The sequence below is a fragment of the Pteropus medius genome, unplaced genomic scaffold, assembly GCF_902729225.1.
Source record: "Pteropus medius unplaced genomic scaffold, Ma_sr-lr_union100, whole genome shotgun sequence".
Taxonomy (NCBI): Eukaryota; Metazoa; Chordata; class Mammalia; order Chiroptera; family Pteropodidae; genus Pteropus; species Pteropus medius.
The window spans coordinates 12,798,758-12,814,976 of NW_024349519.1; the positions used below are offsets into that span (position 1 = coordinate 12,798,758).

Sequence of the window (16,219 nt, forward strand, 5' to 3'; positions counted from 1 at the left end):
GAAGCGGGGAATGGAAGTATTTCCAGTTCAGAGTGGATGCGCTCGCAGAACCCTAGCTCCTTCGATGACTAATGACAACTGGTTTATACAAAATATGAAATCTAACAAGTCCTCGCGGCAGTCCCTGCAGACTGCGAGGTGGGCTCTTAATGGTCGGCGGAGGGCGGCTGCTAGCCATCACAGAGTGGATGGATGGTCCCTCGCCAGCTCACCTTCCCCCAAACGTCCAGCCCGGGACAAAAAAAAAAAAAAAAAAAACCGGCTACGGGCAGAGTGAAAGCCAGCGGCGACTGCGGGCGTCACTCCCCATCTCCTTCTCCCTAGGAGGGAGGACTCGCGGGCAGCTGAGCCGCACCTGTGCCCCAAGGGACGACCTTGGCTCCGGAGTCAAACAGAGGCGATGCCGGGCTGGAGAGGAGGCCCCAGCAAAGTGTGCCATCTGGCGATGCTGCGCCTCCTACTCGCCCCGCAGCCGGGCCAGGGGCGCCCACCGCGCGTTTGGCGCCGCGCCCCCACCTGAGGACGCCCGCCCGCAGCCTCACCTCTCACCGCAGCCTCTTCTTCCGCCGCCATCGCGGGAGCCACCAGGCCGGCTCCGCAGTCCCAGGTCTGGCAGCATGGAAAGGCGCGAGCCCGCCCGGCGCCGGCCCAGGTGGCAACCCCAGAGTGGGAGCGCGAGCACCCGTGGGGCTCCGGCCGGTGCCACCGTGGTCGCCACTGCGGCCGCGAGGCGCGCAGCGGGCGCCAACCCGTGGCCCGCCGGCCCGGGCTACAGAGCATGCGGACTGGGGCTCGCCCGCTGGTCTGGGCGCCGCGGGGCTCGGGCTGGAGAGAGACCCGACGTGGGCGGAGTCACAGTGGGCACCGCCCCGCCCACCCAGCGGCTAAAGGCAAAGTGCGGAAAGGCAGGCGAGGCGGCACCTTGAACCTTTCTGGCACCGGCCTATTTAAAACAGGTTTCCATGATCACTTTAAGATTCGATGTCTCAGTGTTCCGAAGGTTGGAGTTGTTTCCCTTGGGGAAAAAGGTAAAAGATGAATGGAGATGATAGAATGAGGGTGGGGGAAGATATTGGAGCGGGGGACGCGGTAAGGGGGTGAGGGAGCTGCCCCCTTTTCTTTTAAGGGGGTGAGCAGCTCCCTCACCCCCTTTTCTTTTCTGCTATCGGAAGAAGAGTTTAGCTGCAGAGACCGAGGATGTGATAACAGAGAGGGGTCACGGAGGAAATCCTTTGAGATCCTGCAACGGTTTGGTAAATCCAGAAGCAGGATCCTTTGGGGATCCCCTAACAGACAGCCCTCCATCCTATGCGGAATACGTTCGTTCGCTCCTTGCCCACTGGTCCCTAGACCGATTTCTTGGTTACAGTTTGTCTAGGAAAAGGAAGAACAAACACTAAACCTTTGCTTCAACCAGCCTAAATCTATTAATTATCCTGCCAGGACTCTTGATTTTAGCTTCTTAACTGGCTGCTTACGTGTCCCAAGGGCTTCTTAGGGCCGACCCTGGGCAAGGGGATTGGAAGCGTGCTCCCAGGCAGAAATAGGCATGACGGGACTCATGCAGTCTTAAGTGGGGAAGGAGGTGCTAATAAGAACTGTGCTGCCCTCAGTAAAGCACGCCAACATATCCTAATCAAAACCATTCTTGAAACATCTCCATTCTAGCTTTGACTTGCAACACTACCCAAAAATCTACCAACTCCAACTTCTGCTGGCAGCTCAGGAAAAAAAATTTTTTTCAGAGCGCCTGGCAGATAGTCTTAAAATCTGGCGTAGTATTCCCTGCAGGTATTCAAACCCTGGCTTTCCAGACTAGTGTACACTGTTTTGAGATGGTTTTTCCAAAGTGGGGAGAAGTGAGGGGCTACTCTTAGACCTGGGCACATGTTAAATCCTCCTTTAATGTTGAGACAGAATTGCTAGGACTCCAATTAAAATGTACAGTACAGACTATATACATTGTTTTGCTTACAAAGCATTCTCCCATTATCATTTCACGCAAGCCTCACAAGCACTGTTTGTGAGGTGGTTGAACACCTATCATTCTTGCATTATCAGCAGCAAACACAGAGGGTTCCGAGATGGTGAGTATATTGGTCAGGATCACTCAATAGATGGTAGAAGCCAGAGAGTAAAAGTCAGATCTCCATTTTAGAAGTTCATACGGTGGTGCCCAATAAGCTTGCCCCTGAATCACTGCAGTGCTCATTTCATAGAAATGCTGATTCACTTCCACCAAAAGTTGGAAAGCCAGAGAGAAGGAATCCAGAACACCAAGGGATTCGAAGGAGCGAGTCACTCTCATAGTGTTCTCTTTATTGTTGAAGTTGAAAGCCTGCTTGCTACTTTGTCTTTATGCTCTGGAGCTTTACTAAGACATGATTTAAAAAAAATTAAAAAGTATTAAAGTATTAAAAAGTATTTCTATTATACCTATAGGATGAAACAGAGATAAAGAGCCACTCAATGTCTGGACAGATGGATCTCTCATTTCCAACCAGTGGTTTTTCTCATATTTTTTCCTTGGGCAAAATGTGACAGCAGTGATTTGAAACATAAGGAGAATGCATGTATAGTTCCTTCTGGTCAATGTGGTTTCCTTGCCAAGAGCCCAGGACAGCTTTTCTCTTCAAGCAGCATCACCAATCTTAGAGTGAACTTAGTTCATTCATTCATTTTGCTTCACTGTCAGGTACTCATGCAACAACAGTACTGGAATTAGGAACCACTGCCTCTGCCTCACAAACTGTAACTTCCTACACTTGTCAACCTCCTGCTGGGATTGCAACAATATAATTTAGTATGGGGGTTCCTTTAAGACCACTTAGATATTTTAGTTGCTCCAGGACAAAAAAAAAAAAATACACCTACTTCATAGTGTAAATTGAAGGAAGATACAATGTATTCCTAATGATGCATAAAACTAAAAATAACAACTACCTATTAATGAGCTCCTAAGTGATTGAGGAAAGTAACTAAATTATTAATACTTAAACTATTCTTTCTTCCCGGCTCCCCCGACACCCAACCCCAGCATTCTTTGAAGAGTGAATACTGGGGCGAATTCTTGGACTTGCTGAGTAGGCTGATGAGTGGGAGTGCAGCTGGGAGAAACAGCGAGGCCAAATGTGTTTAGAGGGATCTGCTTGAACTTGGCCTCTGAAGGGAAGCAGAGAAGGTAATTGTAGGAGAGTATAGTCATGAGAGAAGTAAGGTTTGTGGTGGCAGCTGCCTTAGGGAGTGGAAATTTAAGATCTTTTAAAAGAGTATTTAGGGAGTTTCACTGTGTAATACAAACCCACTTATTTTTCTGGAAAATAACTTTAGCAAAAGCTACATTCCTTTTCAATGCTTTTAGAATTGATTTTTTTATTAAAAGTGAAAACATTTTGATTGTCCTTAGATGGAATGTAGGGCCACCTACAAAATACAGTAATTTAATTAATTTGTTCACAAATATTTATGGAGCACTTACAATGTGCCAGGCATTGCTGTAAGCACCCGACTTTTGTACTTCACCTACTGTGCATCTTTTATTTCATATAGATATTCCCACAATCCATGAGGAAGTATTTATTTTGTAAAAGTCCAACCAGTGTCCTTTTTCCCTTAGCTCAGTGGTTCCCAAAGTGGCACGTGCATGAGAATGTGCAGACCTTCAGACCCACCCCCAGAGATTCTGATTTAGTAGGTCTGGAGGGAGACACACTAAATCCTTATATGTCAAATAAGCACCCTAGTTGATTTCTCTGAGTACTCTACTTTAGGAAATATTGCTTCAATGTGTCAAAAATGAATTTTCCTAAGCCTAGGTTGTTGCAGGCGTTAAGTTGTGTGTATACGTGTATTTTTAGTACCCAGAAGACAGAGTAGCAGTAAACTTAAAATTCTGAGAAAAACACAGGGAGAAACAAAACTTAGGACAAGAATTGGAAAATAGTTGTACAGACATCTCTATATATGGAGTTATTATTTTTCCCTTAAAGATTATGTGTTTGTATGTACGTATCAAAAGCTGAGCTGATTTTTACTCTCACAGGTTTTGGACACTCTTAAAGCACATATGGTATCCCAGGTCCTCTGTATATAACAGTACAGGAAGGTTCTTTGGTGTTTTGCTCATAATTTTCTTACCCAAGACGACAAGAAAGGCAATGGACAGTATCCCTCTCCTGTTATGGGTTTCTCCCTTTGGAAGAGACTTAAAAGGCATCCTTCGTTTAAGGGTTTGATAAGGAATGCTTTAATGTGAACAGTAAAGGAATTCAGAGATAACTGTGGTAGTTAGCACAAACTTACCTGAGAAATGTTTGACTTCTATTAGTTAAAGCCCATTGTGTCCAGTTAGACAAAGTAGTTGAGTCAATAGTAATTAGGCCACACCACCCGTCTGGATCTTGGTCTGTGTGTATGTTGGGAGGGTGGGGGGTGGGAAGTGGGGGTGGAGTTGACGTGCGTCTCTATTACCAATGTAAGAGCTTTGGAAGGGAGATGGACCAACGAAGAGGTGAATGGGAGCTGGGAGGGATGGCAAAAGCACTATGAAGACCAAGTCCTGGTCACTGAGCCATATTTCCATTCTGTTTATATGATGTCCAGAGACCCACTCCTGATTTTCCAAAGGACCAGAAACCCAGGCCCCCAGTAGCTGAGCCATAGTCTATCTAGCACAGTGGAACTCAGTACACCAGTTTTAGGTGGGTTGGGGAAAGATATTAGTGGACCAGCCTTCAGTATATACAGAGGCAAAGGCAGACCCAGCAATAAAGTCCAGGTGCAGTGGCTTCAGGTTAGAACCATTGCTATAAACCTGTGTAGCACCTTTTTGATGATCGTGGAGCTTGTTAAAAGAACTCCTTTTAGATCTGTTATCAGGTGGCCGTGTACTTTGGATGAGCCTCACCCTAGCATCATAGAGGTGAATCCCAATTAGTTTCAAGTCAGTCACCAGGACAGGTAGTGAATGGATTACATAATCATGGCCAATAAAATCTGTGAGTTACTGTGCTTAGAATTCTTCCGGACAAGATTTTCCTTGCTCTTAAAAAAGGGGATACACAAGAAGTTTTCAAGGACATACATATTGTGTGAGGATTGCTTGGAGTCCCTGTAGCCATCTAGCCTATAAGAAAACAAGACCAAGGACAAAGCCAACTCTGAGGATGACAAAGTAGAAAAAATGGAAAGAACCTGCATCCTTGAGGTTTTTGAGATGATAAATTGACTCTGGAAGCTCCCTATCTGTGTCTTGGCATTATGAGACACATTCATTTTCCTTAATGTTGAAACTATAATTACTTGTGTCTTCTGAAACTTGCAGTCAAAAAGTACCCAAAGAGACAAGTGTCACTAGCTCTCCATGTATTTTTCTGAGGTCTAGAAGTATATGAGGGAATTTGTCAATAAAGCATGCTGTGTGATTTGGGGGAGCTGAAGGAGCACTGAATTTGGGTTCAAGAGCAATTTATTACCTGTGTTTGGGTCAGTCACACTCAGCCTCATGTTCATCATCTATAAAATGATGGTAATTATGTTTATTTCACAGAGTAGTAGCAAAAAACCAAAATGAATAATACAAGTGAAAGCATTGTGTATACAAATATAAGTTCTTTTTATCACAAGATGCTTTCGAAAGATGAATTTAGAGTCTCCCAAGTTTGCACAAGTCCAAATTTTGACATTTCACTGTTTTGTCTTCTCTATGGCATTACTGAAATGATGTAAGTCAGGGAACAATCAGAACACGAGGAGGAGTAGCAGGATTCTGACTGGCTCCTTCCAAACCTAGCAGAAAGAGTATCATAAGGCCTAGTGCAGTAGTTGTATATAAACCTGTACAACTATCTTGATTGTTTAAGCAGAACACAATTGAAACTTCAAATATTTATTTTGTTCTTGATATGATCATTAAGTGCAAAAGTTGGATACATTTACAAAATAGTCCTTCTTCAGTTTTATGTAACACCTATCTCAAAATTCAAAAAAGCCAAAAAACCTCACCAACAGAAAATTTTATAAACAGGTTTTATTCTTTTCTTACCTTCAGTGAAAAAGGCCTCATGCCACCAAAACATTTTTTTTTGAAATTCAGTAACTGAACACAGAACTCAAGAGCCTAATGATTATTTTTCTAGACAACTGCTGAATAATTTATATTGCTTTTTAAAAAATAACTAAGATCTATTTTTTACTCCATTCCCTTTTAAAGAAGTAATATCCCCTCACATTTTTTTCATAAAAATCTAAAATATCTGTAATAGTCTCAAGTGTCTTGTATGTACATTTGTTCTAGGTGTTTCGTTAAATTTTTTCAGAAATAAGTGCACTTCTAAAGAGAAAATGAAATTTAAAGACGAGGAAATAACCATGGTTGTAGCAAATCAGTTATTTTGAATGTTCTGAATCTTAGCAATTCAAAGAGAGAAAATGTTCAGTAACCAGGGACCTCTCTATTGATTAAAATTTCAATTCATTCATTTGTAGATCACCAAAGAAGGATAGCTGTTTCTCCTACCAGTAGACATTGATTGATTGACTGATTGATTGATTGGATTGTCTATAGGTTTTCTACAGCAAAACACCAAAAAATAAATGTACTTAAAAATATTTTAAATTTTACAGATTTTCACAAAGATATACAGGTGTTTAAAAAACAGGAAAAATATGCTTTTATAGAAATAAATGAAACCCTATCTTAAGCCTCAGCAACCAAAGAAAGTTTTGAATATTCCACATTTCTTATTTTCATTCAACTAATAACATTAAATCAGCTATATAGTCCATTCAGAAAAGGTTAGTTTATAAGAAATTCCTTCTATTCAGATAGCACTGTGCTTCAATAAATTTTAAGATTTAAAGCTACGTTAATAGAAAAGAAAAGCATAAAAGAAAAATAACATAACTTGCTTTAATACAAAGGTTTTTAATAAAAAAGTCAAAGTCTACATTAAATCAGGAAATCAATAAATCTGAATTGTACAAGCTTTCTATATACTTAGAAAAACCAAAAACACACAGTTTATAATAAAACTCTTTAATTCAAAATAGAGTCTAATTTAAAGAAAATGTCATTATGCCCAGTTGATTAGATAGGGTTTTGTCATTTAAATTAAATGGTTCGCCTAAAATATGAGAAATGTATAATAGGGAAAATTCAATCTCAAGAGTTCTTCGCAAATTATCTAGCTAACTTGCATCATGAATCAAATTCTTAGCTTCCAAAGGGCAAACACAGTCTTTATTTGCTTTTAGATAGGCACTTAAGAAATGCTTTTGATGAGGAGGAAACCCCAAAGATTGTGAATCACTCTGTTAACTGCAGGGAAATGAGACTCTTTTAAAAAAGGGAGAAGGAAAGTAAAATGCTCTACTCTTATTCAATTAAAAAATTAAACTTTGATTCAATTCAGCTTCTTTATCTATCTTTCTCTGACAACTTGAATTAATGATTTTTCTGTACTAGAATAGGTACCACATTAGAACTAGAGAATACTGCAGTTTCCTTTTACTCATTCACTACCACAGTAGCAAAACAGTCCTTTAAGAAAAGGGGTGGTGGTGGTAGTGGTGGTGGTGGTGGTGAGGTGGGGTGAGAAAAATCTCATAAAACTGAGCAGAAGTTAAAGTTTTTTTTTTAATATTAGAAGCCTTTTAATTAGAAAATCCAGAGTTAGTAAAATTGAGATGACCTTAGAACTTTAATAGTTCTCTCTCTTAGGGACTCAGCTACATGAATGACATAAGAAAAAAGGAGATGAACTATTAGATGAACACATAATAAGTATTAAACGAATGCTAGAATAAAAGAATGAAAGAGAGGGAAAAGGGAGAGAAAGAGAGAGAACTGGGGGTGTGCTGGGGTTGGGGAGACCCCAGGACGGCCTTATTGAAAACACTGTGAAATTACCTAGCAGCAACATTTATAAAAGCTTTTGTAGATTTGCATAATGATCCTGTGCAAGCAATTCTTCCCCATTAAGAATATCCCTACAAATAAAAAATTATTTTAGATTTTGATCACAGGTCATGTGGAATAGTTATAATTGTTGTATCTTCAAAACATTCTATCAATAGTTAAGACAAACATTAGGCCCTTCTTTGATAAAGTATTATTCCTCCACTAGTACTTAAGAATGCAAGACTGCAGAGAATCATTTTAGAATTAAAATGGTGAGCTAGAAAAGATTATTTAATTCTTAGGGAAATACTCAAAGAATTTGATGACATTATCTCCCCTACCCGCTAATCACTACCCCTCTGGCCTGCATTTACCTCCTTAAGTCCATTTACAGTAACCACGGTGATGTAGCTAAACATGAACAATACTGCCCCCGCCCCGCCTTCCATAAGACGACCTCTATCAAAGATCTGTCATTTCTGAATACAGCATTCCCACAGGAAAGTAAAATTCTACTCACTTGGGAACATCCACTCTGTTCAGGATCTTTGGTACATTTGGAGTATAAGAAAATAATGGCACAATAATACAAGTACTATCAAAGAAAAATTTTTCATAAAAAAAAAGTTAACCAGCCGTGATATGTAACGACTTTCTAGAAAACCAAAGTAAATAGCTCTTTGTACTCTACAAGTTCATTTACATGATGAGAAGTTTGACATTTAAAAAAATAGTTTAATAAAAATACACTAGTTCTACAAGCAGCTTTCATGGTCATTTCTTATATTCAACTCACCATAATCAAATTAAAATATTGCCATGTCCTCTTATTAAAAAAGTCCTCCTGTCACAAGAAAAGCAACTTTACATTTTATATAATACAGTACATCTCTCCCCTATGAGTATACAGACTATGTATATAAAGGTCATCAGTATTTCTGAATGCAAAGTAAATATATTAGTGGAGTGCTTGAGTGTAGGTGTTAAACTTCCTCCTTATTATAAACTTATTACTCCCTACTGAGGAGTTTGTGTTATAACGTGATAATCAATTTTATTTTTTAAATAACCAGTGTATTTCCTTTTTTTCAATTTCTTAAAATCATTATAGATATTGTCTTCATATATATTCTACAGATGTCCAAATCAACAGGGCAAGTGTTCCTAACACCAGCTACAGACGATGGCTTTTACTGATTATCTAGACCCATGAGATTTGCAGTAAAACAGCAGTACTGCAGTGTTACCTACAGGTTAGCCTATGTTGCTTTGAATGATATGTGTTTCTCCTGAATTGATTAGAGGTGTTACAGTACAAGCACACACAGGCAGAATGGACCTTAATATGCATGTAGGCAGTGCAGTTAGAAAGGGATGTATGTTTCTTTTATTCCAGTACCTTCGTATAATAAAGTTAACAAAAATAATAAAATATTAAAAAAAAAAAAAGCCAGCTGGCACTGCCAACCAATTCCTATAGTAGTCTTAGAAATCCTAATCCTGTAGAATTTCCTCTTGTAGTCATAAGCACCACCATCTTCAGGAGTATTTCAGTGTATTGTTACCTACGCCAAGCAAGCCTGGTGATGCAGCTACCTGAGTTCTCTTGGTTGTGGGCGAATGTGATCTTCATTCATAATTTCCCAGCTTTCATGTACGTAGGGATAGAGCCACGCTGAGTCAACCCTTCAAACCTTTTATAGGTATAATTGAGAAAAACCCAGTCTTTGGATTTGTAGTCTGGTTCTGTGGTGTTTGGCACTAGAAAGATAGAAACATTAACCAAGAGCAAAGGAATTTCATTAGTGAAAACATCATCTTCACAGACTTTTAATAGTGTTAGCTGTATTGTAGATTATCTTACCTGGTTGTAAAATATCAGACTCAGGAAAGTCATCAAAATTTGAAGTATCATCGATGCTCTTGATTTCTATAGGGATTGCTGCTGGCCTTTCCCTATGAAAAGGTATTGAATAACCATGGTAAATTTTCTTGAACTCTTAATTTTCCAAAACTAATTCTACTTGAAAATTCTTCATGCTGTTCTATAGATACTATAAGAACAAAAGAAAATTACTATGGATTTTAAAATAGTGGACTTCGTAGGTGAGTATAATAATTTTTTATTAAAATATTATCATTTACTTGGAATTTTTATTTCTTTGTATCACTATTTACTCCTGTTTTTTTTTTTTTAATGGAAAACCTATGTTAATAAAAGAGCAAGTAGAACAGAAGAGATTTTATTTAAAAGATTTTATAATCATATAAAGTAAGCTGGGTATTGTAGGGACTATAACCTACCTAATTAAGAAATAAAATTCTTCTAGGAGAGGATCCATAGATTGAAAGTTATTTGGGAAAATAAAGGGGGCTCAGGAAAATAAGGGGCTCAAATGGTGAAGGAACTACATACTTGTGATGAAACCTGAATCTAAAAACTTCAGTCAAAAAAAATAAAAAATGAAAAAATAAAAATAAAAATAAAAACTTCTCAGTCATTTAAATTTTAAGGGAATCAGGGACATTATGTTAAAAATATTAGTCATGAAAATGCCTTCTTATGCTAAAAATGTTTAAGTATAGAAATAATTAAAACAAACTACAATTTTCATTGCTTCTGTATTTTCAACAAATATTTATTGGATCGATTAAGTGATAAGTTTACAAAATTATGTAAAAGCATGTATGTATTTTTCCCAGAATTATTCCAACTTATTTATACTTAATAAATTTATATCAGTTAAGTGGAAAGAACCATAGACCCTGGTGCCCTCCGATCTAATCTCTTTTCATTAACTAGCAGCACGACCTTAGGCAGGCAAGTCTCTGCTCTGCCACTGTTTCCTCATTATGAAACCAAGAAACTGGACTGGCAGTCTCTAAGCACCCTTCTAATTGTACAAAGGGATAAAATCAGTTCTGTTCAATGACATGATATATGTATAGTATAGTATGACATAGCAGTTAAAAGTCAGAACTCTGGAATTAAACTGAGGCCAATTCTAGTTGGTAATTCTAGCTAGATCATTTACTAGCTGTGGCATTGTAAACAAATCACTTCTTTATACCTGAGTTTCCTCATCTGTAAAACAAAGAAAATAATAGTACCTATTTTATAAGGTTTACTATGAGGATAAGAAATTTACATAAAGTACTTAGAACAGTGCTGGACATATAATAAATTATCAAAAAATTAGCTATATTATTATAATAGGTAGAGTACCTAACTCATAGTAGAAGCTCCACTGAAGATCTACATGGAGGAAATAACACATAAACTGTCTTAAAAGACGAAAAGAAACTGGCTTGGCAGGGGTAGGGCCAGGAACGAGGGCAGGAAGGAGAAGAGCATTTCAGTCAGAATGAATAGCAAACGACAAAGCCATGAGGTGGGAGGAGTAGAGAAGATCATATAAGATGTAACTTGTACTGACTGATGAGATAAGAGCCATAGCCCACAGTCCTGAAACATAGTTAAGGACCCTTAATTTTATTCTAAGTGCGAAAGAAAGAAATGGCATGATCAGATTTTGTTTCTGAACTGCTGCTATATGGGAACAGACCAGAAGTATTGAATGTAGTTTGGCCATAAGCCGAATAAAGGCCAATGCTCACAATTACCAACTATAAGCAAATTCTTATAAGTTACTTGCATTATTTAACTATTCTCCAATGTTTAAAAAAGGGACTAAATCTTCTTATAAATAAAGAAGACACAGTATGGTATATTCAAAAGAGGACAAAATTTAAATGTTATAATGTAAAATGTAAATACATTTTGGTTGTGCTAACAGCCTTCATCATGTAATTCTGGATATAAAAATCTTAACAGGTTCACAATATGTGATTTTTCCCTTAAAGTGTACATTAGCTAAAAACAAGTCATTTAGCTACAGCCACTATTGTCTCACTCACTTATATGATCCAGAAAACACTGATTTCATAACATAAACAATGTTACTTCTTGTGTTTAATCTAACAGAATCAGAGACAAATTAATCGCTAAATCTAGTTTAAAAATTCATTTTTATTTTTTACTCAGACCTCCCCCATTCAAAGCCTATGAACATACCTGATGTGCCCCCAGTCTACACCTTCAAAAAAAGGATGACCTTTTATTTCTTCTACTCCACTATTTCCAATTCTATTTTCAGAATCAATACAAAATCTAGAAAAGGGACATAGAGAAATTATCATATGCAAATTATACCTAAAATATTCTATTTGCATTATTTCAAACATTTCTTTTTTCTTTACTGAAGTTAACTGTTTATTGTGGAAAATATGGGGAGAAGATATAATTCATCTATAATTGCACTATTCAGAGATAACCACTGTAAACAGTTTGAAACCATTTCCTTTCAGTCTTTTATAATAATTTCTAAAATAGTGTGTTGATATAGTAGTTACTATTTTAGGGCTTTTTTTTCACTTAAAACTTTGAGAAAAATTTCCCAAGTCATTAAAAATATTTCTATAACTTTTTAAAAATTTGCATATGGAAATATTATGATTTATTTAGCCAGTCCACTATTGTTGAACGTTTAGATGGTTTTCAATTTTCGTTACTAAAAATGTTATCACAATAAACATATTATACCCAAATCTTTACACACATCTGATTATTTGCATAAGCAAAATTCCTAGTAGAATTGCTGGGTCAAAGATCATAGATAGCTTAAAGATTTTTGATAATATGCTGCCAATGGCTCTTCCCTAAGTTGTCCCAATTTATCTTCCCTCCAGCCATTCATGATAGTACCAAAACACTTCATCTTAAATGAGAAACAGAATGAAATTCTTTGGTTAGGTAAGATTTCCTAAAAAGACTTATGATATGAACTGCTACTAACAATTTATTTTCCCTTTCCTCTTTAATGAGATAGGATCACTGTATTCCAATAGGAGTGACCCTTGAAACTATATAAGACCTCTTAACTCTTAGTTTGTCTGCATACTTCCTTTTTAGAGTTTGAATTTTTTAAACACTTTTTCTTTATTGATCTCCTTGAATGCATATACCAGTGGTAGTCATTTTTCTCCCACAAAAGTAAAATGGGCAATTTAGTCTTTTATGTACTTGTGAATTTTTAAGATATCAAAATCTCCTCTGGGGATTTAACCACTAACCTAAGAATTAAATCCTTGGCTTTCTCAGATATAGGCACCTCTGGAGGAAATACCAGAGTTTCTTTCCAGTTCATCACTTTTCTATATGTTTCTTGAGGTGTTTCAGAGCAGAAAGGCGGGTATCCTATGTATAAGAAAAAACAAAAGTTTTATCAGCTTTGACGATCAAATATGCAATACCTACTTATACATAAATATAAAAAGTGTTGCAAGAAACAAAGTAGCCTTAAGTGCTCTATTTAACAATAAAAAATACCACCAGTCATCAATTTATAATAAAATTGCTAATATAGTCAATCAAATAAAGAATTTAAAGCATTGTCCCCCTTGTACTTGAAAAGCCATGAAGATACAATTTTGATACATGAGAGTTCTGATTAATACCCCCTTCCTGAAACAGGATTCCTAGGGAGTTCACTGGTATTCACTGTCTATTTCACATGGGGGGATGTCAAGAAATCAGTTTAAAAGAGTTCTGATATTTTAGCCTACAGTATCTGCAATATCTTCAGTCAGTGGCATTCAAGGAAATTTATATAGTGTATACATAAATGGATGATAAAACATACCTATTAGCATTTCATACATAATCACTCCCAGAGACCACCAGTCACACAATTTGTTGTAACCAGTCTGCATGAATACTTCTGGTGCTATGTAATCTGGTGTCCCAACTGTGGAATATGCCTGCAAAGGAACAGCTTGTCAAACCAGCATTCTTAATATATTTTCTGAAAGATCTGAATATGGCTCACTACTGTAAAAAGCGATATATACAGGAGGTAATTCTTCATTTAATACTTGTTTCTCATGTTTATCATGCATAAGGCTTAATGATAGGTACTGAATCGAATAATGTTAAGACATGATTTCTACCACCACCACCCCCAAGAAGCTCAACTAAGTTAGTTATATATTTAGCCCTAAATCTATTTCAAAAAGAATAAAAAGGTTGAGCCCAGTAGGTCTGGCTTCCCCACTCACTATTGTGTTCTTAGCAGGTTATTCAACCTCTCTGAACCTCAGCTTCCACTTACATAAAATTGGTATAACAGTATCTGCCTGAACAGTTAATATCAAGATAAAAGAAATGTGCTTTGTAAACTACAACCTACTATTATAAACATCAAGTATTTTCATTATGAACCTGATTCCAGGCCACTGCTCATCCATTAGGAAGCTATGCAGTTTTTCACTTTTAATTAATATGAAATCTTACGAAAACTATTTTTTTTAATGAAATGGTCCTCAATTAGGGGTAGTACTCTATGGGCCATTTGAAAACATGTGACAACAGATTTTATCATTTCAATGACCTAGGGGAGGACATGATTAGCATTTAGTGGGCAAAAGATACAGGTTCTAAAGGAATTTCCTGCCCCAAATACCAACAGAGTCCCCTCTACCTTTCCCTTGGGAAATGCTATATGAGTCATGATGATGACTACAAGAATAGTAAAATGTGCATGAGTAAATTTCTGTAAATATTCTGTAATAGACGTATACAGAATTCCCACCGTATTTAAGCAATATTCAAATTTCCCTTTAAAAGTAGGAAATACTGCAATTCTTTTCTCAATTGTAAAATCTGATCTAAAGTGACACATTTAAAAGTAGAAAGGAGTTTCTGTCATTAATGCATAGTAAACACATTTTTTAAACATTTTTCAAACTTTTAAAAACACCAAAATGTTTTACAAGCCCAGGGAGCCTGCAATTACTTGGGCTAATAAATGAGAGGATGAACTCAATAATGCAATGGTCATTTTATTTGGTTTGAGAAGGTATCAGACTATTATCTTTCCGTCTATCTTCCTGAGGGCATGCTGAATTATTATCATTTATATCACTTGGTTGAATTTAACAAATATTTATAGTGTATCTTTGTGCTAAACACTATACAAGAAAAACAAAGTCAAAAGACACATTTGTAACCTTGAGAATGTTCAAAGACCTAGTTAACAGCATAAGGGAAAAGACTTCGAAAGAAGCAATTAGATTTGCTAAGTAATAGAGGAGAAATAGTGTGGGCTTAAAAATAGTGTTATTCCACACTAAAGGAGTAATTTAAGTTTATCTGTGGATAAAGTCTCCTTTCTAATTCTATTTATTGTAAGACTGTTAACACACCAAGATTCCTGTTAACTTTGTTTATAAAGAAGTTCTTAGAAACACAACCACCTTACATGTGCTGATTAATATTTGTTTTATCAAGACGGGTACAGAAAATAGAAATCACAAGGCATTGACTACAATCACACTTATCTCAGTGAGTTTTATATAAAGTGTGAATTACTAGTGAACAGCCAGATTATTTAGTTATAGATATGCTTGATAAAATACTCTAAAGTTAAATTATAAAGTAAAAATCAGCATTTTACTTTATAGGCAAGGAAATATTACAGAGAAACTAGGAAAACTGTTATCCCAGAATAAGCTCTATCACTGTTACAAAGTCAGTACTAATCATTGTGAAAGATACAAAATAAGCAAAAACTAAAAAGATTTTAGGACTGGGACACAAAATTCTTTCTTAAAAACACTAGCTAACTCACCAGTTGTCTCCTGTTTTTCTTCCATGTTTCTGCTTTCCTCTTTGAGTTCATGTTCTGAAATGCTAATTTCAACAAGACAGATTTGTAATGATGAGGGAAAAACTCTCACTCCAAAACAAATTCACACATATACATTTAAAATACATTGATTTAAGGAGTGAGGACAGAGAGAGAACCTTCAGGTCTCAATAATGTTAAATTAGTCCCGCTATACAACTTTAACCTGGAAAAAAAAAAAAACCAAACTTACAGAAGTCACTTGGTGGATTGTGTGTAAGGTTTCTGTAGAATTCGGTCCTGTGAGCTTTCTTTAATCCCGTGCATAAACCAAAATCAGATAATTTCACATGACCCTAAATAAAAACATTGAAAAACTAGTAAAATCGGTAATTATATTAACTTTGAAACAAAGCTTTATTATAAACTATTCTTTTAAATGCAATTATAATAAAAATTCTTAGCTTAGAAGTCATAAAAGTAAAACGTAAAATTATAAATATTTGAAGATGATAATTTTGAAAAGTAGAAAATGGAAGATAAAAAGATAGCCAGCCATATTCCCTTAATGTCATTTCATTCCAGAGTCCTCTCCTATTGCATCATTCTATGAAATAATGTAGTTTAGCAATAA

At 36.8% G+C, this 16,219-nt stretch overlaps 2 protein-coding genes across 5 annotated transcripts in view; both read right to left on the reverse strand.

Annotated features, from left to right (window-relative positions):
- The window catches only part of BMAL2 (basic helix-loop-helix ARNT like 2), a 63,299-nt gene extending 62,504 nt beyond the window's left edge, over window positions 1–795 (reverse strand). For all 4 annotated transcript variants that reach the window (XM_039882443.1, XM_039882442.1, XM_039882441.1 and 1 more), the window contains exon 1: window positions 543–795. In XM_039882443.1, coding sequence (XP_039738377.1) covers window positions 543–780 — 238 coding nt within the window. In that variant the 5' untranslated portion in view covers window positions 781–795. The remainder of the gene's footprint in view (window positions 1–542) is intronic.
- Window positions 796–5,871: 5,076 nt separating this feature from the next.
- Window positions 5,872–16,219, reverse strand: part of STK38L (serine/threonine kinase 38 like) — a 72,756-nt gene continuing 62,408 nt past the window's right edge. The window contains exons 8-14 of the mRNA XM_039882444.1: window positions 15,839–15,941; window positions 15,589–15,650; window positions 13,603–13,720; window positions 13,034–13,157; window positions 11,976–12,071; window positions 9,765–9,856; window positions 5,872–9,661 (exon numbers count right to left, since the gene is read on the reverse strand). Of these exons, the coding sequence (XP_039738378.1) occupies window positions 9,534–9,661; window positions 9,765–9,856; window positions 11,976–12,071; window positions 13,034–13,157; window positions 13,603–13,720; window positions 15,589–15,650; window positions 15,839–15,941 (723 nt within the window). The 3' untranslated portion in view covers window positions 5,872–9,533. The remainder of the gene's footprint in view (window positions 9,662–9,764; window positions 9,857–11,975; window positions 12,072–13,033; window positions 13,158–13,602; window positions 13,721–15,588; window positions 15,651–15,838; window positions 15,942–16,219) is intronic.